Here is a 27116-nt window from a genome sequence, read left to right as displayed (position 1 = left end):
TTGTTTCCTGTTCTTCATATCCAATCCTTACATATTCTATCACTTTCTGATATATAGGTCAATTAATGAATTTCAGAATTATTTATGGAACACTAACTACACACCAGACACTATGCTAAAGGTTGGGGTTGCAACAATAATCTTCAAAGCTAGCCCCATGGAAGTCATGCTTAGGAAGAGACAGGGGCTAGGTCTAAATAGCTATGGATAACCAGAAGTCACAGCTTTAAGGATGTGTGCAGGGCTACATGCTCATCAGATGCTCAAACATTAATAGTGGGCAGTCTGGCCAGTTTGCACTAATTCAGCTCAGTGCCCTTCCTTACACAGAGCCAAAAGGGCCTCCATGGCAGTGTGGAAGGGCTTGAACCCTTTCACCATGGTGTTGTGGGTGATATTATCCTGGAGTATGAGTTGCCCATAGACAGGAATACAATCAAACTGAATTAGGCAATGAGTAAATGCATCTGCTATGTTGTCAGGAGGGGCAGGGGTGTTGTTAGGAGACCAGGGGACAGTGCTCAATGCTGCCAAAATTTGTTAATCATATATTTCTGATTCTTTCTAAACATCACTTTTATTCTCTCCTCTTGCTTTTTCCAGCAAGCCTTATCATGGCTGTGGCAACTCTCAGTTCATATTCTAAGAGCATCATAAATACAAAGGAGACAGAGCTTCATTTCCCAGCTGGAAATTTCCTAGGGAAGGACTGTATTGCCAAGCTTGTAACACTGGACCAAAGCTCTCAGCACCCCATGCTGGTGACCCACCGTTTCTGTGGCTAGGATAGGGTCTCCAAATATGGCCACAGGGAAATCTCCGTGGATAAGCCAGCTTCTCCATCTTTGAGTATGAAATAGGTCATATATTTTCTTCTTTACTATTCTTGTCGGCTAGACCTACCAAAAGATTTGTTTAAAGATGGAACACCCACAACCTAGGTCTCCAGTCAATTACTCTTTTCATCCCAACACTTGAAATTCTTGAAACTTTTTGAAAACTGTATCTTAGCTCCCATGTCTATCTTTTCCTTCTGCCTTTGAAAGTTTTTTATCTCCATGTGCAGAGAACATAGCAAGCATGTAAGTGCATCCAACTTGAGGGTACAGATTAGTCTAATCAGAATAGCTGTCCAGATTGTGCTGTTCCTTGTAGAAAAGATTGGTGGAGTCCAAAGCAGGGGAAAACTCAAATCTCCAAAGCACAAAACCTACTTTTACATTAACCTCATCTCTCCTGATTTAAAAGCTGTCAAAAATATTGAGGTTGGATCTGCGAAATTTTGTTTGATTATTTAAATACATTCAGTGTTTCAGAACATTATTTACTTTAATCCGCTACCTAATAAAATATCATGAATGCACCAATGATCTATCAGTGCAGTAATCTTTGTTGGAGTCATATACTTTAGGCTTTAAAAGGTCAAACAACAACAACAAAATCCCTTCTTACTCTGGCAAAAACCTGGGCACATGAGTTCCTTGGTTAGTATTTCCAAATACAGCATACAATTATGTAATTATAGTTTGTACTTTCAGTAAGAGATTGATGATACCTTCTGGTCATCACTTGTCCCACGTGACTCTTCACGCAGTAGACCCTCCGCGTCTGAATGCCTACACCACAGGTAGCTTCTCCATTCCAGCCAATGGTTGCATTGAGGGCAGTTACCAACGTGTTTTCAGAACAGGGGCCCCACGGTGCTGTCTCCCAGTAAAGCTGCATACAGGAATGGTCATTGCATAAACGATGTTCTTGGAGAGCTTGACTAGGTGGACATGGTTTTCCACCTGCCATAAAAAAAGAAAAGAAAAAAGTGAAAACATAACTGTTGATGGTACTGTTATTGTCGTTCTTGGTTCTGTTGCTTTTCCTGTTTAATGGTCTCAAGACCTAAACCACTAATCCTTTCTTCCTACTCTAAGGTCAAAGAATTCGGTCCTGAGTAACAAATTCATGATAATATATTACACTCTTCTCTCCTAAATAATGAGCAGTAGTCCACATCAAATAGATTATGAAATTAATTAAGTCTCCTATTCACCTCTGGAGCACACATCATTGAGTTAAACTGCAAAGAAATTTGCCTTTTGTTCAACACTGTTTTGTCTATATAAATTCATTAGATACAATAGCACACAACCGTGGAGTAATATTTTGTTGAACACACATACAGACACACATACAAACGCACAAATTCACACTCACATGTTCTCTATATCTTAAGAAAGGTATTATTTTTCTAAAATAGCTGTTTTAAGATACTCAGCCTCCATCAAGAAACACATTTTGCTACAATTTAAGAAACCCATGAGCATCTTTCAAAGATTGGCAAGAGAGAGCTAATTCTTAAACTCTAAACTGTATCTGACAGTGTGCTGCCCTCTGGCAGCCACACCAGATGGATGTGCACCTTTACACTCTTGTGTGCATCAGATCGTCAAATTCCACTTTTCTCTCTCTTTTTCAATGTAAAAAGTGATATTTATCTAAAGTATTTATCTTTTTCCACTGTTCCATTCTATCATATTTTAATTCAGTTAGCTAATTGCCCAAGATCTATAACCTTGATTCTGTTATTTTTGTTACTTTTTTCCCAGTTAAATACTTCTGAGTTTTTTTTTTCAATTTCCAGAAATATATAAGATAAGTGAGAGCTATAACTGCACTCTAAGAATATGAAAATCTTCCTTCATCTTGAGCCTGTCCCCATTTCCCAGGATCACAGAGCAGGATCTTGTTTAAGAAGGAGCTCCTCACAGCCAGTGGCCTTACAGTCTTGCTGTTCCAAGTGCCCTGACAGCGGATGAAGCCAAAGGGAGACATGAAAGCAATGGCGCATGTATCTGGGGACAGAGACCATTGCTATAAATGATAGAAGCAGCTGCTTCTCTAATTTGTTCTGATGTCACTGTTCACATTCCCATAGCACTTTTTACATTCTTCAAAGCCATTTTCACAGCTTTCCTGTTCTCTTCCCACCCCCAGCATGTCAGCGTGACAGAACAGGAAATCAGGGCACACGGATCAGGTACTTGCCAATGGTATTGGCAGCTCCTGGACGAGAAGTCGGGTCTCCGGATTCCTAATTTGGAACTCATTTTACCAGAGATATCCAGTTACGTATCCAGCCACATAGACAGAAACTGGATGTGCATCAATCAAACTTTGCTTTCTTCTCTTAGAAGTGTAATAAAAAGTAATATTCAATTGAATTCATCTGATTACGTAAACCAAGCATAAATAAATTAGAAAATTAAAAAGAAATAACTATGCATTTCCACGAAACTGTTAATTTGGAGTCAGAGGACCAAGATATTACCCATGTGTGGCTATTTCTGCAGTATATTATTAGAACTGAGCTACTGAATCCAGATTTGAAAAAATTCTGTCACCTTCTCCAGCCAGTGCTAGGACATATCTTGACCTTGTCTGTTTCCCGTCAGAGTTCTTATTTGAACAGGACTGGGAGCAAGATGACCACAATGTCCACTCGCTCACCACACAATCCATTCGGCAGGGAATTTCACAAGGAACCCGTTCAGGAGGAGGAGGCACTGGGCAGAGACTGCCTGATACATCTTCTCCTGCAATCAATCAGATTAAGACAGATGCTTATTAATCCATAATTAAGACCATTCAAGGAACATGTAGGTTCATGGCTTCTTCTATTATTTCAAATAGCACTTCAGCTGGTATCTAAATCAATAAAATATAAAAAAGGTGGTTTCTTCAGCTATTCATACTGTTCATGTAAAAAGAAAATGCCAGGAGATAATTTGGCACTTAGAAATGTAGATACTGCAGCAAAATTCCCATTTGCCATGTTTTATGAGGTTAGATTATAAAGGGATATAGATGGCTTCTTCTAGGAAGACTTTAGCCATGGATGGCTGGAGCTAACCATGACTCACATGTCAATAGCTGTATGTAACAAATACACACATTTTTACAAAGTGAAGGTTGGAGTGGCCTGAAAATCACAACCTTGTGACCTATCTCAAACCTTGTAATCTAACTGCATAAAGAATTTCATCATTCTAGCTTTCTTTCAGGTGATTTTACTTCTTAAACAGAAATTTTAAGCAAGATTATTACTCAGTTTTGTACTTTTTGTGCATGGTGGTAAATAATCTGAAAATAAAATGGAATGGGCTAGCAGCAAAAATTTTTATAAAGTGTTTACACAAAGTTAAAAGGCAATCTAGAGTTCCCCCTAAGAAATTAATGATTTCCTCTTTGAATAATTTAATGAATTACTAAACCAAAACTAGCTATTCAAGACTATGGCATTAAGATCCACCAAATGAAGAGGATTACCAGTGTCACACTGGACACAATGCCTTCCTATAAAAACCACTTGCAGTCCTCCAATCTATAATAGTACAAGCTTCAGAAACTTTAAAATAAGAAAGGTGGTTTCTTACCAATGAATAGTTGGTAACACTAATTGGGGTCATTTCTAACTTACTCTTTCCCTAGTTCAAAATACTATAATGATTCCTAAAAAAAAATTCTCTAAAACCTCTAAAAGGTTAGTCACATACTATTATTAGAATTATTTAGAGAGAAAAATTTAATTCCTATTATTCCCATCACTAATAATCTCTTCAAAAAAACAGAGGACACAAAGAAGTGACATCATTTATTGTTTTAAATACTGTAACAACATAAAATGTAGAATGGAAGCTATATAGGAGAGAGGCAACCTTATCTGAGGAACTTTACAACTTTGCATTCTCTTGTCATGATATGTCTGAAACAAAAACAACAACAACAACAACACAGGTGACAAACTTATTGAGCAAGTCTGCCCTGGTGCCAGGCTGTGGGTTTTACAAATATTATTCGGGCTGAGCATGTATTACTGATGCCTTCTAAGCAGCTCTGAGAGGCAGGGTGACCCATCTCATCTCACAGATGAGGAGTCAGAGGCTTACAGACGATAAGGGGCTCAAGACTACCTAGGCCTGCATGGCAATCATTTCCATACCCTTTGAGTCCAGAACTTTGGTTTTCTCATTAGCCATGTTCTGCCTGACTCCAAAGAGATGAATATTCTTCTTCTAAGGAAGTAAATAAAACAAGTCTCTCTGTCAGGGAGAGTGCTTGAAGGAGAAGAGAGACTATGGCTGATATTTGCATTTATATTTGTAAATGAGGTTGCATTCATTGCCCTTGAGGTACAAATAAACCTTTCCAAGCAAAGTATGAGAAGAGATTCTGGTAGATAATCAAGCTGAAAGACTATCTCCCATGAGTCTCTTTCAGGGTCAGTCCATGTTCAGTTTGAGTTGACACTGCACACACCCCCATTCATACACCCCAGGACAGTGAATGGCAGTGATTCCCCACGGCAGAAGCAGGTAGGACAAAGAAGGTGTCCAACCCACATGTCATCAAAATTTAATTTCTACATTTGTGAACACTACTAGCATATTTCTTGCTCAAAACACTAAAGCAACATCTTACAAGGAACATTTACAGGAGTAGGGGACATTTATAGTAGTCTTATAAAAGTAGGGGACATGAAAAGTCCTGAGTTAAAAACACTAAAGGTGGTCTCATAACTGAGGAACTTCTCAGAATGTTGAAAGTAGAAATATACATTGGAAACTTCCTCGGAGGGAAACAGTATGTGGTGCTTTCCACCTTATTTCATCAGTGGCAATCCATTTCTGGGAACAACTCTCCCCTGAAAATGGCATTTTTTTGAATATATTTTTTTTAAAACTCTGTCTTCAAGAATTATAAACTATCAGGTATTATATGATGAGCACATATTATGTCTAAGACATCATGATGTAGTAAAAACAGATGAAATTATTCCTATTTATCTTCCTGGAGTTTATGACTAGTGATAGAGGTGAGCTATATCCATAAAAATAAAGCCAAACTCCAAAATAATATCAAGCTGTAAATGTGTGATTGAAGTGGAAAATGCTGTAGTGACTGACAGAAAAGAAGAATTTGTTGGGGAATGGCATGGTCCTCTTTAGTTGGTGACAGAGGAAGGCTGGGATTATTGACAGTGCAGGAAGGGAAGTGTCAGAAAAGGTACAGTGATGAGAAAATTGAAGTACTTAGAAGACAGTTAACACTAAGAGTACGTGAGGCTGGGAATCTGCGTTAGACTAGGTATTTGACATCAAATTCTGAAAGATTTAGATACATATAGATTTTGTTTATCTGCCTTCCTTAAGTTCCAAGTTGCTCTGGCTTTTCATGATCTGAATACTGTATAACACCCTCCCCAGTAATCACACACACACATACACACATACACACACAGGGCCCTCACTGTGCCCTTTTCAAAATGTGTTATTTTGATTAGAGGAGGAGACAGTGGGAGAAAGGGTAAGGAAAGGGGATTTACAAAAGAAACAGGTTGTATTATGTATGTGTAACCACTTCACATGAGGCCTGTTTTTGTAGTCAGGGTTTTCAGGGGAAACAATACTATACAGGACACACAGTTTATAATATTATTTTACAATAGTCACCCAAAGAGTCATATACAAAGAGTGTGGGCAAACTGTCCACACACTAGAGACCAAAAGAATCCAGCTGAAGGCTTGGATCTCATGGCAATGTTCTGCATGAATCTAGCTGAAGACCTAGAGCCCATAACAATGCCCCCGACAAGTTCAACTGGTGACCAAGGGCCCATGACAATGTTCCATGCAAGTCTCTTTCATGGGTTTGTACTGGGAAGGTCTAAAGGTCAGTGGTGGAGCTCGAAAATCTGCACCAGGGGGAGAAGGATCTATACCAGAAACCTGAAGGACCTGCACTGGAACCAGAAAGTGATGCTCAAAGTAAGGACTAGAACTCCCCCGAAAAGTACTACAGCCATCTGGGTGACAATGAGCTCCCAAACTCCTCCAATGAAGAGAACAGCAGAGTCTATATCAGGAACGCCAGCACAACAAGCTTCTTCAGGACCCTGAACAGTGCACCATCTTCCTCTCCAGAATCAGGAAGTGCTGCTCAAAGTAAGGACCAGAGCTCCCTCAAAGTGAACTGCAGCCATTCTTAGTGACAACAAGGTCCTGAGCTCGTCCAACGATGAGAATAGCTGAGTTCGTATCAGGAAATGAGCATTACAAGCTCTTCCAGGAGAACCAACAGCCCCACTTATTCCTCTCCAGTTCTCCTTTTTATGCTGCTGGGAACAATCCTCAAGTGGGCCCTCCACATCCAGCACCATGCTGATTCAGTTCAGCTGGATGCTACCTGTTAAACACCAGTTGTCAGTCCATCACACCTGTAAACAGCAGGTACTACAAACATGTACTAACTTTTTTTGAGACAGAGTCTGGTTAAGCTACTAAGTTCCCTGGGCTGGCTTGGGCTGAAACTTGGATTGCCCTTACCTCAGTCTCCCAGAGTGCTGAGATTACAGGTATGTGCTATAATGGGGAGCCTCAAACACTCTTTAAAACCTAAGCTTTCTCACAAACTGATATACTTGTTTTCTTCAATGCAGGTAAATCTCAACACTCGCATCAATGTTTTGATAGTTTGTTTAAATAGCGTACTTCAGAAATGTAAGCAAACATCAAATTTTTAAGGAGTTCAAGCTCATCATCATATGCAGACTCTGCAATTCTTTTGTGACTTATTATATTAAGAATCTTGCAAAAGAAAAGCTGTACAGTGAGTTTAGCTGCAGTCTGGCCTAGACAGCCCAGGTAAATGTCAGAAGATGAGTCCTAGCCACCAACAATTACCCTCTTGCACTGGTAACACTCACTTTTTTTGAACCACACTTATCTCATTTATGAAATAATAACATTCACCTGTCAAGGACAGTCTAAGGATTAAGAATAATTTATGCATAATTTATATATATATGCATAATTTATATATATCAAGGTATCCCACAAATGATGTGTTGGTTACTTTTCTCTCATTGCTGAGACAAAACATCTGATGCTCAAAACTAGGGAAGAAAAGGTTTATTTAGTTCACAGTTTGTAGCAGTTTCAGTCCATACCTGGTTGGCTCCAAGGCAGAGTGGCACATGGCAGAGGGCAAAAGTTCATAGCGGTAGAAGACAGCAAAAAACAACAAGAGCAAAATGGGAGGAGCAGCGGGAAGAGCAAGCTTTTTTCCCTCCCTTACACTGCATGCAAACCACCTGCCCCAGGGTGGGTGTAGCACTCACACCCATAATCCCAGCATTGGACCATAGATCAATCATAAACTCTAGAAGCCTGCATGGATCAATCATAAATTCTAGAAGGCTCCTAACTGCAGGAGGCTTTGCGGGGGGACATCCAGACACTAACCATAACAAATGTCATGTTTTCAACACGTAAAAACATTGAAAAATATTGTTTGCAAGGATATCTCCCATATAAAACTCAGGGCTTTCTTTATCTGACAAACTGTAGGCATTTACATCATAACCATGGAAAGCACGAACTTTACCATTCATACTGGGTGCAAAAAACTACCAATAGCTTCATAGATAGGCTCACATATGATATAAAGAATATTTGTAATTTTCCAGATAATTTTACTGATATTTCTGCCTAATGTAAATATTTAAGAGCCAAAAATTAAAGCACCTGACCCTGAATAACCTCATTTGTCCATCTTTATTGATAGAATTATGTGCTCATTGTATACAGAGAACCCATTACAAAAGAGGTGCATTTCACTTTCCCATTTTCATTTTCCTGGGTGGATCAATGAAAACAACTGAAATATCAGGCAAGCACAGAAAATAAGGCAGCACATAGGACATAAGCTTACCCATTAAAAATGATTATGCACAACTGCTGGTAATCTAATGTTATAATAAAATACAACATATTTAGGAGAGAAATTGAATTCATCTTTCAAGAAGGCTCTGAAACAACTCCCAGTCCTCGCCAGACTCCCTGGGATCAATAATGACAAACTCTGTGTTCTCTCCTAGTGCAAAGGTGTATTCAAACCAGCTGTGATTGTGGGACGCGGTTCTGGTTTGAACTTATGACTAAGTGTTTCAACAAAATAATATTGTGAAATTCACATAAAATGAAATTAAATGTTAAAGTACACTTTTCAGAGGCCTTTAGAACATACACAATAACCACTAATTTACATTCTGTCTTCATAGACTACTGCAAGAATTTCATATATATTAAATTATATAACTTGTGACCTTTTGTGTCTAGCCTCTTAACACCATATTGTGGAGGCTCATCCACATTGCTCTTTGTTTCACTGCATTTTATGAATGAGTAACATCCAATTGTGTGTATATACCACAATTTATAAATCTTCTCATTGGTTGGTGGACCTGTGGCCTGTTCCCATGTTCTGACTATTATGTACAGAACCATTATAAATGACCAGGAACATGTACTTATTTGAGTACATGTTTTCAATTCTTTTAGGTTTACGCCTATGAATGGAATTTTGGGATCACAGTCATTATCTAATTTTGCTTGCTTATGATTCTGTGGACTGTGCCACAGATGACTAGGATCTTCTTATAGCACACATTGCTTTTCTAAAGACTGCCTATTCCCATGGAAAGGCAAAATTACTAAGAGAAAGATTCTTCAACATGTTTATACATTAATGGTTCTTTAAGAATGTTTCTCAAAGCCAGGCATGGTGGCGCACCTGTAATCCCAGCACTCAGGAGGCTGAGGCAGGAGGATCATTGCGAGTTCAAGGCCAGCCTGGGCTACAAAGTGAGCTCAAGATCAGCCTGAACTGCATATCGAGACCCTGTCTCAAAAAACCAAGTTATATATATATATATATATAAAAAGAATGTTTCTTCCTCTGCTTCAAATGGACACATTACTTAAATTATAAACCTGTATGGCAGGGTCTCTGTGATGACTAGTCAAATAACTAAAATTTAACAAAAATTTTTTTGTCAGAGTTTGAACTTTCTACATCAAAGTAATAATGAAAGCAAATATATACTATATATTATACATCCTTCGGTGTCTTTTGTTTTGGATCTCTAACGCAGTACAGATTAATAATGAGCCACCATCTCTTTTCTATACCAGTTAACAAACAGCACAGTCTACAATTCTTAGTTTCAGACTCTAGAGTATAAATGCCCAAAATAATAAAAGAATAAATATATAGACGATACAGAAATAAACACAGACATCCACAAATCTATAGAATAAGCAGATAAGTATGTTTGTGTTAATAGCTATTTCAAAGTATCAACTCTTCCAAAAATAATACATACTTGGTACTATATTGATATTTCCTCATATAGTGTTATACTGTCTACAGAAAATAATGAAACCATTATTGAACATACATGTCATAAGACTTTATGTCCTATTTAAATCTCAGAAAAGAATGCCAATAAATGTTGATCAAATGATTGCCTACAGCTGAGTAAGATATCAACAGACAATGCTGAAAAAATTTAGGGGAATTCATATGCATTTAATTCCATTTTGGAAATCTAAATGTTATCTCTTCAAAAGCAAGTAGCCTCTGGCCACTTCTGGACTGAGATTCTAATCAGCAAAGGAAATGTTTATAGTTTAAGCCAATAAAATATGGAACAAAAGCTAGAGGCAAAACAGAAGTCACTGAAACATCTTAATATTCTAGCCAGGTGATTAATGTTTCTGCTTGCTATTTTCAGAATTTAAAGCTTATTTATCTACCTAGTTTACATGAATAAAGAAACTTGAAGTATTTTAATGTTAATGACTAAAAACATCAACTGCATTAAGATAATAATAATATCTGGTATTTAGGAAAGCTTCGGGTCAGCTTCAACTCTAGCTAATCACACTACTTGTAGTGTTTTACTGAGTGTCAGTGTTAACATCAATAGTATGGAGCTGTGGTTACACCTGACACATACAAAAGCTAAAAAACTTACACAAAGTTTTTTACTTATACATTTAGTATGTGTTTCAGCTGGACCAGGAAAACAGATCTGTAAGATGTTTCAAATTATAGTATCATCCATTTTGTTGTATTTTCTCCAGATTCACATCTTACAGATGCCTTTTGCTTTACATTCTTTATTTTTCTCTATAAGGTGCTTTTTTGTTATTTATAAAATTTTTTGTTAGTAGTACATGTTTGTAGTACATAATAATTATATTCATCATGCGGAGTTGGTATGTGAGCATAAGACATCTTAGTTCTTTACCCTTCTTCTCCCCACCACTACCACCATGTCTTGGACTCCCCTCCCATTCAATTCACATTATTTTAGCTACTCTCATGATGAAGGAATTCCATACAGTTCATTATCAGGACACCAGTTAAAAGAGCAATGAGGGAATAAGCCCCAATAGGCACTTTGATTATCTGGGAATAGTAAAGTCGGGTGGGGTGAAATAGGGTAATATTTTTCAAAGTAAAAAAAAAGCAGATTTTAAAAAGTGTGCAATATGGAGAAATAAGTGGGTAGTCCAAAGGGAAAATGGTAAAGTAAGGACTGGAAAAGAAAATGGTGGAATGTGCTATGCAAAAGTAATGCAAACATATATTTTAAGAATAAACATTTTTACAATAGGCAGTAGTTTGCTGAAACTGTATCTATATAATAATGCTCCTTTTAGAAGCACTAACTGACCAACCATCCCAGTACTATACCATAATGATATTATCATAATGGGATGCTACCATACCATACCATCCCAATACCATACTGATAGCAGATAACAATTTCTGATCATTTAAAATGTATCCAGCACAATATTATAAGATTATGCATGTGACCACTCAATTGGTTAATACCAGGAAACACAAGACACTTAGTGTACTCCAGGTCCCAGTACATTACATATATCAATTCATTTTAACTTTACAGCAGTCCTATGTGATAGGAGCTGCCAATGGGCTCACTTACAGATGAAGACCCCAAATTTTGTGTAAGTTAAATAATTTTCCCACTGAGTTATATCCCCAGGCCCCATTTTATTTAAGACAGGTTCTCCCTAGTTAGCCAGGCTAGTTTGAATTTGCAATACTTCTGCCTTAGCCTCCCAGAGTGCTAAGATTACAGGCAGTAGTACTACACCCAGCTTAGAATTCATTTCTTAATTCAGGTGTTTTATTAATCCTCATGTCTTCTACACATGCACAGGAAAATTTAAGTAGCTGGCTACACATATTGGTCAACTTTCCCTTTTTTGAGCCATACCTAAAATCTATAATTTAAGGGAGGAGATGTTCATTTGGTTCATAGTTTCATGGGGGTTCAGTCCATAGTTAGTTGGCCCCAAAGTAGAATCATCATGGCAGAAGTCATGGCAGAGCAAAGCTGCTCACTTGGTAGCATCCAGGTAGCAGTAGACAGAGGAAGAACAGAAAACGATATAGCCACCAAAAACAGATGCCTTTAGAGACCCTCCCATGTACTAGCAGCACTCCGCCACCTGGGCCCCACTTACTAGGGCCACATTCACCTACCAACACTAGTGAAATAATCAACTTATGAGTATAGCACCCCATGATCCAATCAGCTTTCCAGGAGTCTCTTAGTCCAATCAAGTTGACATAAAGATTAACTGTCATACTACATAAGGGTCAATTGTAACTGAATATCCAGAGTTCATGTTTATTGTATTAAGTGTTATCCAAAGTAATAGAAGATGCTGAAGTACTGAAGTAGAATCTAGAGTTTATGGGCAAACTCTACATGCTAAAAATGTTGAAAGGATTTCATAAAATGTAACAGAGTGACTAAAGGACAAAATCTTACCTTTCTTTAGGTCCACTCTCACATTCCAGGGGAAGTAAACACAGTTTTATTTGTGTGCAAAACTTGAAAATTAGTCATTATGACTCAAATGTGGGGGAGGAAAGGAACTGTTTCCCTAAAAATATCAACTGCTCACAAGGCCCTATGGGCACAAATGGGAGTGTCCTAAGAAGGTGTTCACTTAAGGAACTTTCTGTCCTCCCACCACTCATTTTTTTAGTACTTGGGATTAAACTCCGGATCTCACACAGGGTGGCAAATACTCTACCACTGAGCTAAATGCTCAGTCATATTTGGTTTTATTTTAAGACAGACTCCAAGTTGCCCAAGCTGGCCTTGAATTTACAATCCTCCTGCTAAGTCTTCCAAGTACCTGTAATTACAGATGTAAGCTACCACAACCTCCTCATTTTCCTAAAACTGTTTATCCCCTTTCTTTTGTTCTTTTCTCCTGGATTGTCAAAGAAACAGGTGCATACCATTGTTACACATCCTCTTGTGAATCTTTGCTTGTTCTATAAATGAGCTATTTCCATCAAACTGACACTTGTGTATTATCACCCAGTCTTTGAAAGTGCACCTGCACCCACTGTTAATTTGTAGATTCCCTATCACAGTGTCTGATTTTCTAGTCCACACACTTCACACCAACTATACCTGACTCCAGGCAAAGTCCTATTTCCTGTGACGTCAACATTTCCATAGTTTCTGTCGGCATGCAGGGATTTCGCAACTATCCCACATCATAATAAGTCTGGAGGGGACGGTAAGAGCTGGCAAGCTCACATCTATGCTGTGCCTAAACACTACCTCACTGTTTTGGTTTTTGCTTTCTCTGCAACCTATCGGAAATTCCTGTACACACATTTCCTCAGCATATGATCCCATCTGCAGGAAAAGGGAGGCCATGAACAGTGATTCATCTACTCTCTTCTCCACATCTTACCAGGTTCCTCCTTTCTGACCTAGGATATTGGCTGATGGTGGGTTGTGCTTTATGCTAACACTATGTTCTGAGATGTGTGGCTTTCCCCACTGATATCTGAAGGGAGGTATTTGGAATTTACTAAATACTTTCCTCTCATAAACTTTGCTCCCGTGTATGAAAGTCAGATTTGTAGGACTATTGTCTCTGAAATGACAGTCAAGAACTCATTGTGTCACATGACTTTCTGCCTAGTTGCACTCAAAGTACGATAATCCTATACTCTGGTTTCTCTTCAGATCACATAAATCTTTTGTCTGTTTCAAAGTACAATAATCCTACTTCTCAAGGCCCAGTGAGTGCCTCGGTAATCAACAGGGTGGAGGGGATCTCATTCAAAAGGGTACAGAAGAAAAAAAGCACACTACTGTACCTCAAAAATGGTCCAATGATACCTGCTTAATGTGGAGGTCCAGTTTCCCATGAGAATTTTGCAAAGAAACTTCATAATTTTCAAAAAGGTGGATCCAGAGTGACAATTACAAAATAAGTAAGCACCCTTAGTAATGTAATGAATGTTTATTCAAAAGGAAAATTGTGGTACAAATTAGCAGTCAGTATAATGTACAAAGAAAGGATTTGATGATATTTTTTGATATCTAGGGTGTCTGCATAGTTGCTGGTTTTCTAGACCTCAGCTGCCTGTAAAACAGACCAAAACACAAACTTGGAGAATCATGAGGTCTTTTCAGGCTCCAAATGAGTGGAGTAAGTTGGTGAAGGGACAGTACCATCATCCTCTGAACTATTAGGTCTAATGATGGATCAAAGAAGCTAAGGAAAAATATTATTTAGAAAATTGTAAAGAACTGCTTACATATAATATTTATATTATTGGTGAAGTTGAGAATAAAGAACATTTCAAACAGACTAACGTTTTGGGTCAAAGAAACTATCTTTCTTTTTCACCCTAATTTCTTGATGAAAAAGCATAAGAACTGAAATGATTATGAAAACACAGAAAAAATTCTAAGCTATATACTTAGCAAACTTTGCAGTAAAAGATATGGACTAGTTTTAATAGGAGGTCTACCTTTCAATAGTACTTCAAATTGTCTAAAAGTTTCTCAAATATTTGAAATAAAAGTACTTTTATGTTAGATTATGCAAGTAAATAAATTAAATTGATAACATTTCAATATATACTTATCATTTCTCTCTGTAATTAACCTTGAAAGCAGAAAGCTAAGCATGGTGGTGCATGCCCAAACTTCCAGCACTTGGGAGGCTGAGGCATGAGGATCACTACGAGTTCAAGGCCAGCCTGGGCTACATAGGGAGTTCCAGCCCAGCCTGAGCTACATAACAAGACTCTGTCTCAAAAAAAAAAAAAAAAAAAAAAAAAAAAAAAAAATTACTCTACATAGACAATATATGATAATTTATTTAACTATCCCACTGTATTGCACAATGGAGACCTTTTCAATTTCTCTGGGCTAAATAACAAAGTAAACATCATTTTGGACCGTGTAATTGAATAAGTTTCTAAGGACAAATTTCTAGAAATGGAAAAACAAAGTCAAAGGATATAAATTTTAAGATTCTTGCAAGAAAAAGCTGTCAACTTGCCCTTCTCCATCCTTTATCATCACTCAGAGTTTCCAAATTTGCATACAAGTAAAATTCACTCTTTTTACTGTAGAGTTCTATGGCTTTTGGCAAAGGATAATCCTACACACAGCACCACAGTCCTGACAAAGCCCTCTATCCCCACAGAAATTCCCTCGTACTGCCCTCTTTAAAACCAACTCCCCCGGGCCTAACTCTCAGCAATCATGGATCTGTTTTTTGTCCCTGTACTTCTGTTCTTTACCCAAAATGCCATATAAGTAAAAAAAATAGTGTGTATGCCTGTAGGTCTGACTTCTTTCACTCAGCAAAGTGTATGTGGAGTCCATACATATTGCTGCATCTATCAATAATTCATTCTTTTCTGTTGCTGAGTAGTATTGCATTGTATGAACATAGCACATCCTCTCTATCCATTTCCCTGCTGGCGCACATTTTGGGTTATTTCCAGGTTTGTATTATTGTGAATAAAGCTGCCAAGCACACTACTGCTTTATTTTTGTGTGAATATACATTTTAATTTTTCTCTGGTAAATAAGGATAGGATTGCTGAATTGTACAGAAAGTGTAGTTTTAGAAGGCACTGAACAAGCTGAGTTCCAAAGCAGCTGTACCATTCTACTTTCCCACGAGCAAATGTTTGAGAATTCTGGTTGTTGTGCACCAAAGCAGCACAGAATGTGACCAGCTGTTTTTGCTCTTTGTTTAATTTTCATCATTCTTATACATCTATAAGAATATTTACATGGTAATTTTAATTTGCATTTTTCCAGTGATTAATGACACTCAGTGTGTTTTCGTGAAATTATTTTCCATCTGAGTATCTTCACTGGTGAAAGTTCTTCTCAAATGTATTTTTAAACTGGGAGGCTGGCTTTATACTATTGTTGAATTTGAAAAGTTGTATATACATTCTAGGTAGAAATTTTTTGTAAATATGTGATTTGCAAATGTATTCTCAGTGTCTGGGGTTTGTATTTTATTTTAAGTGTCTTCTGCAAATTCAAATTTCTAATTCTGCCAAAGTCTGATTTATCAACGATTTCTTTTGGCTTAACGTTTTGGTGTTTTATAAAGCTGCTTTGAAGAAGGCAATTTTTTAGAAATGAATAGCAAATATATTTCTTGCTGGAAAGCAGAGCTAAACCTTATACGTTAAGACCTAGAATTTCATCATTTTGGATGGAAAGAATTCTCAAACCAACACGTCTTACCGTATAACACCGACACTAGTTTTTCACATACGGCAATAGAACAATCTTTCCATGACAAATATTTACTAATATTATTGAGATTCTAGCATGGTAATACAGCACTGACAACAGGTTCATGCAATGAAAGTTGTTTTGGGGGTAAAAGATTTATGGAGTATCCATGTCATGTAAAGCACAAACTACGAAGAAGGGGTTTGTCTTTTACAACCTTACATCAAACACCAGGCACAAAGCTGTTCACCTAATTTAAGTTTCAGTGAATTCTGGTTAAAAAAATAGTGGAGAACTAAAAGGAAAAACATGTCTCTTTAAGTGTAAGGTATACTTTTTTTAGTTCTGCATTTGTCCCAACCCCTACATTCCAGGGTTCTCATTCCAGGATTAACTGTAGCATAACAGACTCTGGAGTCAGACTGTGTGAACTTAAAGCCCAGCCTCTGTTACTTGTTTGTTAATACTACTTAACTTCTTAGTGTCCTCATTGGTGCAATGAGGACTACTATGCCATAAGGTCACTGTGAGGACGAGAGTATAGGCCTCCTTGGACCCAAATTCCCCTGGAACAGATTATTATAAGAATTCAACCACTTGGTGTAAGTAAAACCCTAAGAAGGGAGTCTGATTCAAAATAATAATTAATAGATTTTAAAATATAAATGTAGGTAGTAACATAGTGAAGGTCACAGACTACTTTGATTCTAATAAATTTATAAGCCAGGCTTCTAGGAAACATGACTTTGAATAAAGGACAAAGAAAGCAAAATAAGTTTGATTTTTCTCTTGAGTTGCTGGGTACAGGCTTTTTATGCAGAATCACAGGCCTGCTATTTAGCAACTATGGTATTGACAAATCTTGTCTCTAGATCCTGCATATTTTGGGATCTATGAAATAAGTGAAGTTAATTAGCCTCTAAGAATTGTGACACTGAGAAAGAAATCTACAAAAACAAAACATGTTAAAGCAGGCAAATTTCCTTGACTGTATAACTCTTAAGAAACAACCACTGTATTTCATGTTTCCCTCTAAAACGTGTTATTGGTATCTTTTCCAGTGCTTGCTTCTCTGGCAATTAAATTGCTCCTATTCAATTTTTTGGAACATGGCGGGGTCTAGTGACTACATATGAAGAATATTAAAGACAAGATAAAATGACAAACCACACAGCAACACTGAAGGTTTGTAGTGGTGAATGAGGAGAGAATTATGCTATATAATTTTCTCATCAAAATGTTACAAACTAATTAAGACTCTAGAATAATAACTGAGATTTTCCAATTTGTTTAACAAACTTACTTCAGATATGGGATTACAATGCTATACATCAGAAAGCATAGAAAGTAATGCTCAGAACATGTTCCATGTTTCATTATCCATCAGAATTTGAGATTCAAAAAGAAAATAGTTTTTAAAAGATTACTTCAGTCATTACTGAAGCTTGACAAATGTGAAAAATAAAGTAACCAAGTAAAACTCAGGCAGGTAATAATTAGAAAAACAGAATGGTGAAAGAATAAACACTGAAGACATAATTCTAAAGTACTCATTCAAGCCAAATTGATGTCAGTTAGAAATCTGCATACATAATAAACAAAGATGTTCTGCATAAATCAAGAGCATGAATTGTAAGAGGGCTGAGAATATACAAATTTTTGCTGTAATTACTTTTCGTCTGGTGTATCTCAAGAGTATTCTCTAAGACTGACTCAGATACCCTTTTATAGTGAATAAATGCTGAAGTGCAATACACTCTGTCTGCCCCAAACTGATCTATTATTCCATAAAATGACTCAATTTTGCACTGCCATTTCTTAGTCAATCGAAATAATTCAGAAAAAAATTGAAGCTTTGACATAGTTTAAATTATAAATAAAATGCATGCTGAGATGTTTCCAAGCACAAGGAGTAAACTTGAGGAAATTTTTCAAAACTCCAGTGTCCTTTCATTAATCCAACGTCCTAACTCTCATCAACGCTTCATAGCTGTAATAGTGACATTTAATTCAAACTATATGCTCAGAAGAATAAAAGAGGAAGAATACAAATTTTTGAAACCCATGTTCTCCTTTTTCTGCACTGAGCTAGAAAAGAAATATATTCTTATTTCATGAAACAAACATTACTTTATTAATATTGCTTTACTTAGGTCAAATTTTAATTACATCATTAATAATTATGCTGATATTTATTGCCTTCAAGGCCTGGTATCTTTGGCAATACTATAAGAACATTAGACATTTATGGTTCTTATTCTAACTGGGCCACTGGTTATAAGAATAATTTTCTAATCCTTTTAGGCAGCTACACTACCACTTCCTGGATTATTTGTATACAGGCTCTTACTTCCTAGGATATAATAAATGGTAGAAAACATCTGTTCAACATGTTTAATTATGTAATGTCATTTAAATCTGTAGTCCACTATATTATTTTCTTGGCCAGAAAGAAAGGATACATCTTGTGTATCTCTAAATCCCCTGGAACAGTAGTTTCCTTATATTGAAAGTTTAATGAATACTAGCTTAACTCAACTAAGCACAACTGAGCTAGGCAGATGTTGACATCGGTAAGGCCAGCAAAAGCTGAGGAAATTTTAGAATATCCATGAACTTACCAATGTCAATATGTCTGCTCAGGATCGTACTACTTTGGTAAAAGTACTACTTTTAAAGCAAACAGACCTGGGTTTGAATTCTAACTTGCCTTTATTAATTGTATACCTCTGGACAAGTTATTTCATCCTTACAAATATTGGTTTGCTCATCTAAATATGTGAATGATTTTAAATAATCTATCATAGGAGTTATGTGATGATTAAATGAGTGGTGATTAAATGAGGTGATAGATATATAATAAATGTTTAATGATGATAGCAAGGTAGTGATGATGACAATGACACATGTCTACCACCTTTATTAACCCCTTTCTATTTTGGATACCTTCATTGGTTAGTCTGTGGCATGCTATTATAACACAGAAAAGGAGAAGGGGTGAGTATAGAGAACCATGAATGCACTTAAAGACATTTATGCAAAGCTTTGCAAGGTGCCATCTGATTTGTCAGTGTGCTTGTGTCGGCAGTTGGATTTGCCCACCCAGGCTTCTAATTTTGCTTGAGGTAATATTCCATTAGCACACACTTCCTCAGGGGTAATGCTGAGAAAAAATGCTGCATGGCAGCAGGACATGTCAAAGGAAAAATTTTGCAACCGTGGCTCTCATTTAGGTAATCAAAAATGACTGGAAGTGCCAAGATAGAGACAGAAGAATTTTCACAAAAGAGTTAAATCCCCATTACATATGCCTCTGAAAAGACACAGAAAGAAACTTTCCCTGAAGCAATTGAGGGAGGTTACACAGGCCGCGCATTGTGAGCATCTATGAAATTATAAGCATTGACATCGGCAATCTGAGCATCAGATGCATGATTCTGTTTACAGACCTCGCCTGATGTGACTTTCCCTTTCTAGTTTATGGGAACCAACTAAGTTCAGGAAACCACATTTTCTTCCCATGTGAAAATTCACCAACTGTGAAATCTTAATCATCGACCCATTCTATACATGCAGCCAAAGCTAAGCTAACTTACAAAATCTGTGCTGGGCATGACAAACAGACCCTTGGACATCTGGGCACTATGGGATGCTTCTTTCCAACTCTGAAATAATTGTACGGTGTTTACGGCCAGGCTGTCACAGAAAGTTTTATAATTTCATCCGTATGAAATTCAGCATTGTGGGGGCTGGGGATTTAGCTCGGTGGCAAAAGCGCCTGCCTGGCAAGCGCAAGGTCGTGAGTTCGGTTCCCGGTACCGGAGAAAAAAAAAAAAAAAAAAAAAAAAAAAAAGAAATTCAGCATTGTGGAAAAGGAAATCTGTTTCTTTTGCCTCATTCATTGCTTCACCTAAAATCTCAAACTTGTCAAAAACAGCTTTGGCCCACTCTTTTTTTTGTTGTTTTTTTGTTTTGGCTTTTCTCCAGTACCGGGAACCAAACTCACGACCTTGCACTTGCCAGGCAGGCGCTTTTGCCGCTGAGCTAAATCCCCAGCCCCTAGCTTTGGCCCACTCTGCCAAGCTGATATATAGAAACAGAAAAAGAGTCTATAAGGGAAGTTTGTTTCAACCTACAGAGAATCCCAGAATTGCAGAAAATAATATTCCTTGTTTAAGTTGAGAAATATTCTTCAATTCTCTTCATTGTTCAGTGATTATACTGGGAGAGAATATCTTGACAATTGCTTGTGGCAAAATTTTTTTATACTTCTATGTATGGAGGAATACATATGTAAACAGAGAAAAATATTAAAACTTTCAGTGTTAATCTATATTTAAGCATAACTTGACAAACTTTCAAATATAGAATGCATGAAGTTCATACAATATATATGAGTGTGATTTCATTACTGTTTCTAATTTATTTTTCCCCTCAACAAATTCTACCTTTGAATTCTTATTTATTATGCCTTTTATTCAATTGAGTGCACAGACAAAAACACAATAAAGCTTTGCTAATTTCATAAAATATTGAGACACTGACACTGCAAATAGAATTTCACTATCTTTATGTACTTCTAAGTGTATCTCATAGTTTAATCTAAAAACCTATTTAAGAAATGCATAATTTCCTAGGCCCTTATGTAGATAAATTCCCTTCACTTGATCTTAGCCAAAAGGCCAAGAAGCGATTAAATTCCCTTCAGTATTTTGGAGAAGAAATATTTGAAATGTGGAAATACTCTTTTCACTTGCTCAAAAGAAGTAAAAAAAACTTGATTTCTGAGTGTTAGGACATTAAAGAAGCAACAAACATGTTAATGTCTTGCCCTCTTGCAAGCTTTAAAAAAGATCCAAATTGTCGCCTAAGGAAATAAATACTACTAGTAATCAGCTTTACTAGATCATCCTATAAAAACCCATTGTAATGTTCTAACTTCCTAATAAACAGGTTTACTTCTGCTTTTGAAGGCACTGGAGTTCTTCAGGTCAGCCTTTATTAACCCATTTGTATTTGGGTAATGTTTTGAATATATCTACTAATCTTTACTAGTTTTTGAGATTGTACCTAAATCACTGCAAACACAACCTAGTCTATGAAAGACTATTGTAATGTAGGAGACAAGGAAGAGTGTAGAAAACAATGGATGTATTAAAAGGCAAAGCTTTGAGAGGTACCAGTATGGTTGCTTTGCAGTTAGACTATGTCTGTCCAGGATTCTAATGTTTGCTTGGGGTAGTATTCAGTTAGGGAAACCCCTCATTCCAATGATTCCTCTCCCACTGCATATCTAAGTTTCAGAATTCACATAGCATCTTTTGGAATCCACGGATTTTGTAGAAGTGGGTGAGAGAAGATTTGGTTAAAATGCTTGTCTCTCTATGTTCTACAAAAGGTATGGCTTTTGGAATGCCTATACCTGTTATACATAGCCAAAGGGATGTTTACATGAATTCATATTCTTATCTTCCATGGTACAAATGTCAGCAACATTATGTTCTAAACATGCAGAAGATGATAAACAGAAAGAAAATCCCAGTAAAAAAGCATGGTGGCAATGTTAACTACTTATTTCTCAAAAAGAAAAAGTAAAATGTATGAAAAAGTATATGAACCAGCATAAAATCCTTGAGATTGTGTTATTACCCAGAATTACAGCCTTCTATTTATTTATTTATTTTCCTCTGGCTTGAAACACACTGACCTGCAAATTCTATCTCAAAACAAAATATGTTATGATGATGATGATAATGATGATGCTGCGTACTCAAGTCTCTGAAACCTACTATAAAGGAAACACTAAAAACATACTTTAGTTTTCAATGCTACATTGTTGTCAGTGTTCCCTCTTGTGTTTCTTTCTATTATGATATCAGATCTTCTATATATTCTAGGAAGCAAATTACAGTTATTTTTAAAGCATATATATGTATGTATAAATAGACACATATAAAATATATAGATGTTTTATATGCTTGTAAAGCTAATACATCCACATTTATATCTATTATACAATAAAGAGAACAATGTGCTCTCTGGGATGGGATGGAATAGTATGTGTCCTTACATCATTTACTCAGATACAGCACTATAGATTGGCATAAGTGTGTCCAACAAAAATGACTATTTTATATTTTAACTTTGGTCTTCAGTCCACTGTTTGTTTCAGTTTTTTTCCTCTTGAAAAGGAAGTGAGTTTCTTTGTATACTTTTGGAATTTGAAAATGCGACCTCACTTAATTTTGACTGGAGCTATGTTTAATTCTATAGGTCCTATTACACGAATGGTGAGGCTAAACATTTACCCTATAAATAAAACCTGAATCAGTGACTTCAGAGTATAAGATGATTCAGTTAGTAAGTAGTACAATAAGTAGATTCTAAAACATTTAAAGAGCATAAAATATGAAAGCACTTTATTGTGAGGTTAAAAGATTGACTGAAAAAAAAGGAATGGCTGGATTGTATCTGACGAGTGAGTGAGCTGGGGTCCAGGATGTAGCTCTAGAATCCCCTCCCCCCATCTTTCATTAGGTCATTACTTGTTGCCTATCATGTCTTTTCCTTTAAATGAAGATGGAAATAATTCAGGGTCTTAAAACTGGCTGAGATTTCCAGAACAGAAACAATATTTCAAAATGTGTTTCTTGCTATCTGTATTGGCAGCAAAATCTGGATGGAAAACTACTAGGAATGAGGAGTTAATTCTCTACCTCATTATTAAAATGTTTTTCTTATTAGTAATTAATCATATATTACATATAATTATATATGATTATCTACTTATTTATAAATTATATGCCATATTCCACTATTAAACATACATAAATATGCTACAGATGATGTGATCTAATATTAAATGTGATAATATTATATAACATTATGTAACCTATATATTATAGATAACCTAATATTAATTAATGTAAAATCAGTATATAACAATAAATACATAGCATAGGATATAGTAGATAATATATAGCATATAGTATATATAGTAGTATATAATATACATCTGCATTGTACAACAAACATAATATTATATATAGTTTTCTGTCAATAGCAAAATATGCAAATTGAGCAGAAGTTACTATATTTAACACCAGATATATTGAATATATGTTAGATAGTGATATGATATCTCTCTGTCTACATATCTACCAATAGAATACAAATTTTGAAAGTAGTCACAGAAAATTTGAAGCCTGTGGTTCCATGCAATGTGCTGACAATGTATAACATTCCTCAGCGTAATTCAAAAATTTCCTACCTTCAACTTCAGGCTTGTGAAGATACTATAATATGCATAGTATATATACTACATATGCTATGTAAATTACTATGAGTATACCTGATAAAGTTTCTCTGCAACATCTTTTAGCATATAGGCATTAGTTTATGGAATGAACAACAATTTTGCTTTAGGCAGACAGCATAAATCTGAGGCTGAGATGAATTACACTTTGTCCTTGAACCTTACCTCAGGTATAAATTATCAAGGCAAGGATCTTAGTTATTATTTAGTGCCCGCACCCATAATTGCACACTTGCTGTTCTTCTTCAGCCTTGCTCTGTATAGAATCTTCACTTAGTCCCTGGAGCCATACTCAAGACTCAGTGTCTTTTTAGATATGAAACACACTCAGTCCTCATCTCATAAATGCTTTGTGTTCCTATGATTCCATTAAGGAGCGAAACTTCTGTACTATCGGTCATAAGACAAAAGCGACTAAAGAAAGTGCTAGCTTAGAGATGCAGGCTACCTTCCAGCATCTATTAGCCTAACCCTCTCACTATATTCCCCTCCAAAAGGCTCTTGGTCCCAATTCCGATCATGTTTTCATTTGCTCTCATAATTGTACTATTTTCTCAGATAAATTTTCAATTGCCCAGTTTGATGAAAATCTTGATGAAACACACTTAGCTTTGAGTGATTTTTAAGCATTCTTAAATCTTGACAATATTGGTGAACTGTTTTCTGTGAAAGCTGTTTATAATTGTTATAGAATAGCTGATTATGTACCATTGAAGTGAGCTCCAAAATGCTTAGACAATACTGGCTTTGAGAACAAAAATAATATAAAGCCTACTCATAAAATAGTGAATTTAGGAAAAGCTTCACACAAGATCTGCAAATAATAAAAAAGTGATAACTGACCAGAATCAAAGGGTAGTAAGCACAGAAGTTACACAGTTTTAAAAGATATGTGGCATTTTAAGTATTGTTTTAAATATCAATATTTAATAAAATTGTGTCTGAAAGAACGTGTCAGAAGATGTCAGTACAAATAACTGAGTGACTTTTTAGTTGTATAATTGCTTTTATTAATGTTAGGATTCCTCTAAGATGGCAGAATCTATCCCTCTTTCTCTTGCCATGGCATGTACCCACACTGACAAAAGTGAACCTGGCACACAGTATGTACTCAGTAAATAACTTAATTCAGTGAATGACTTAAGGCCCAACTAACATGGCTGATTCTCCTTCTTGTATTTTCTTCCTATAATCTGTTAATAGGAACATGCTCACATAAGTGCCATGAAAGGCACTCTGAAATAAAAATTATAATTTCACGACAAAAATAACAAAGGATAAACTTTCAGAACACTTTAACTATAGCCACAATTTCACATACTGTTACATAAACCTCCAGCAACACAGGTTATTACTGAAAGCATCAGCAGTCTTCTTTTGATATGGAAACTTAGGCAAGAGAAACTTCATAGGCAGCCATGAAACAGAGCTCATTCTACTAAGATCATCTAGAATTTCTATTCCAAACACCAAAATTTCACTTTAGGTACATTATTACAATATTAAATGAATGTGTTTTTTAAATTACATAATTTTTATATATTTCCAAAATAATTTAGTGCTTCAATTTTCATAAAAACACTGGCTTCATTAAGAAATGTTCGAGTTTGAGACAATGATAACACGATTGTGATACATTCTCAAGTGAGTGCATGCACATATGTGTGCATGAGTGTGGAAGAGGCAGCCACTGCAGCAGTAATGAGCAACCTGGGTTCATGGTTGTAAATGGGCCATGTTCTGGTTCTCAAAGTCAAATTTTAAGTCAATCAAGAAATTAAACTGTTAACTTTCTCATGATCAGGACCTATTTCTCTTTACGCAAATATCACTTCCTAAGCTGAAGTGAAAGCTCTTTGAGGCCACTGTGCTACTTTGGCAACATTAAATGCCAGGGAAATAGCTGTAATAATAAGTCATCAATGGATATTCATTTTAACAAGTTGCTGATCTTCAAGGGAAAAAGCCAAAAAGTATAACTAAGAAAGAATAGTTAATGTTCTTGCAATCAACTGGATCAAAGTTGGGAAGAAAAACTATATTATGAATTAGTTCTCCTTTTCCTCCAAATGAATAATTCTAACAACCCTTCAGAATAAATGAAAGATAGATAAGGAGTTCAAAAGCCATACGACATCCAAAAGCCTAATACACCTTGAGGGCTAATTCTATCTTCTGAAATAACTTTAAAAAAACTTAAACTAGAGCATCACCTCATTAAATGACATGATATAAAGTGAACATAAAATTGTACATGAAAAATTTTAAGCACTTTCACAAGAAATTAATGTTTATTGCTGTAGTCTTTGACACTTTTCTCAACTCTGCTTAAATGCAGTTTAAATGTATTACTATACATTGAAAGAAGTCAGCCTAGTAATTTCTTATAAAATTCTCTCACTCAAAGTTTATAAAAGATTTGACAGTAACTTATAGCTATGTTAAAAAGAGATTCATCCTTGGATATTTTGAATCTGTAAACTAGAAAAAAAGTAGAGGATCCTATGTGACTGCAACAGCAAATACATCAATCAGCATCAATGGCTGATTTTTAAAGGACTGCATATATTTTAATAACATGTTTGTAGAATACTTGTTTTCTGCACATATCATTGAACCATTTATGCAGTTTTTTTTCCACCTATCTGTGGCAAAGTGTTTAATACTGTATACCTGCATACTTGGGCATCATCTACTTATGCTTACTGATTACTTAACAGTAAAAGCCATTTTTAAATGTCAAAAAGCAAAGTCTTGATAAACAGTGAGAAAGCAAGATGATGCAGCACCCTTGGGAAAGAAAAATGAATATCATGCTGTGTTCATTTGTTCAGCTTGCTGTAACAAAATGCCTCAGACTGTATGCTTTACAGATATGAAGGCTGTGATTACAAGTTCAAGGGATCAGTGTTGACAGGGTTAGGTTCTCCTGAAACGTCTCTCCTTGTTTGCAAATGGTCACCTTCTCACTCTTTCCTTACTGGGTCATCACCAGCATTTTCACTATGATACCTTGTTGTTTATCCAAACTTTCTCTTTGTATAAGAATATCAGTCAGTTTAATTAGAGCCCACCCTTCCAGTGGTTTTAACTCAGTCACTCCTTAAAGGTCCTGAGTCTAAATGTGGTTAAATTTTGAAGGGTTTTAGAAGTTAAGATGTTAACATATGAATTTGGGGAAGACATAATTTAGCCCACAACACATGTGAATTTACTCTAATTGTGGCATTTCTTAAATTTAGAGAATACTTGGAAACTTGTTGTCTTTCTACCTTCCATATAGTTAGATTCTTAGGCCAATTAATTAATTGTTTGGATATTATTATAGTGGTTTAT

At 36.1% G+C, this 27116-nt stretch overlaps 1 protein-coding gene across 1 annotated transcript in view; it reads right to left on the bottom strand.

Moving 5' to 3' along the window:
* Thsd7b (thrombospondin, type I, domain containing 7B) overlaps window positions 1-27116 on the bottom strand; it is a 780466-nt gene that overhangs the window by 340514 nt on the left and 412836 nt on the right. The window contains exons 8-9 of the mRNA XM_013517433.1: window positions 3396-3587; window positions 1556-1790 (exon numbers count right to left, since the gene is read on the bottom strand). Of these exons, the coding sequence (XP_013372887.1) occupies window positions 1556-1790; window positions 3396-3587 (427 nt within the window). The remainder of the gene's footprint in view (window positions 1-1555; window positions 1791-3395; window positions 3588-27116) is intronic.

Source organism: Chinchilla lanigera, unplaced genomic scaffold (assembly GCF_000276665.1).
Source record: "Chinchilla lanigera isolate Chin_1 unplaced genomic scaffold, ChiLan1.0 scaffold00039, whole genome shotgun sequence".
NCBI lineage: Eukaryota > Metazoa > Chordata > Mammalia > Rodentia > Chinchillidae > Chinchilla > Chinchilla lanigera.
The sequence above is the reverse complement of the archived record's forward strand: the minus strand, read 5'-3'. Positions and strand labels throughout refer to the sequence as shown.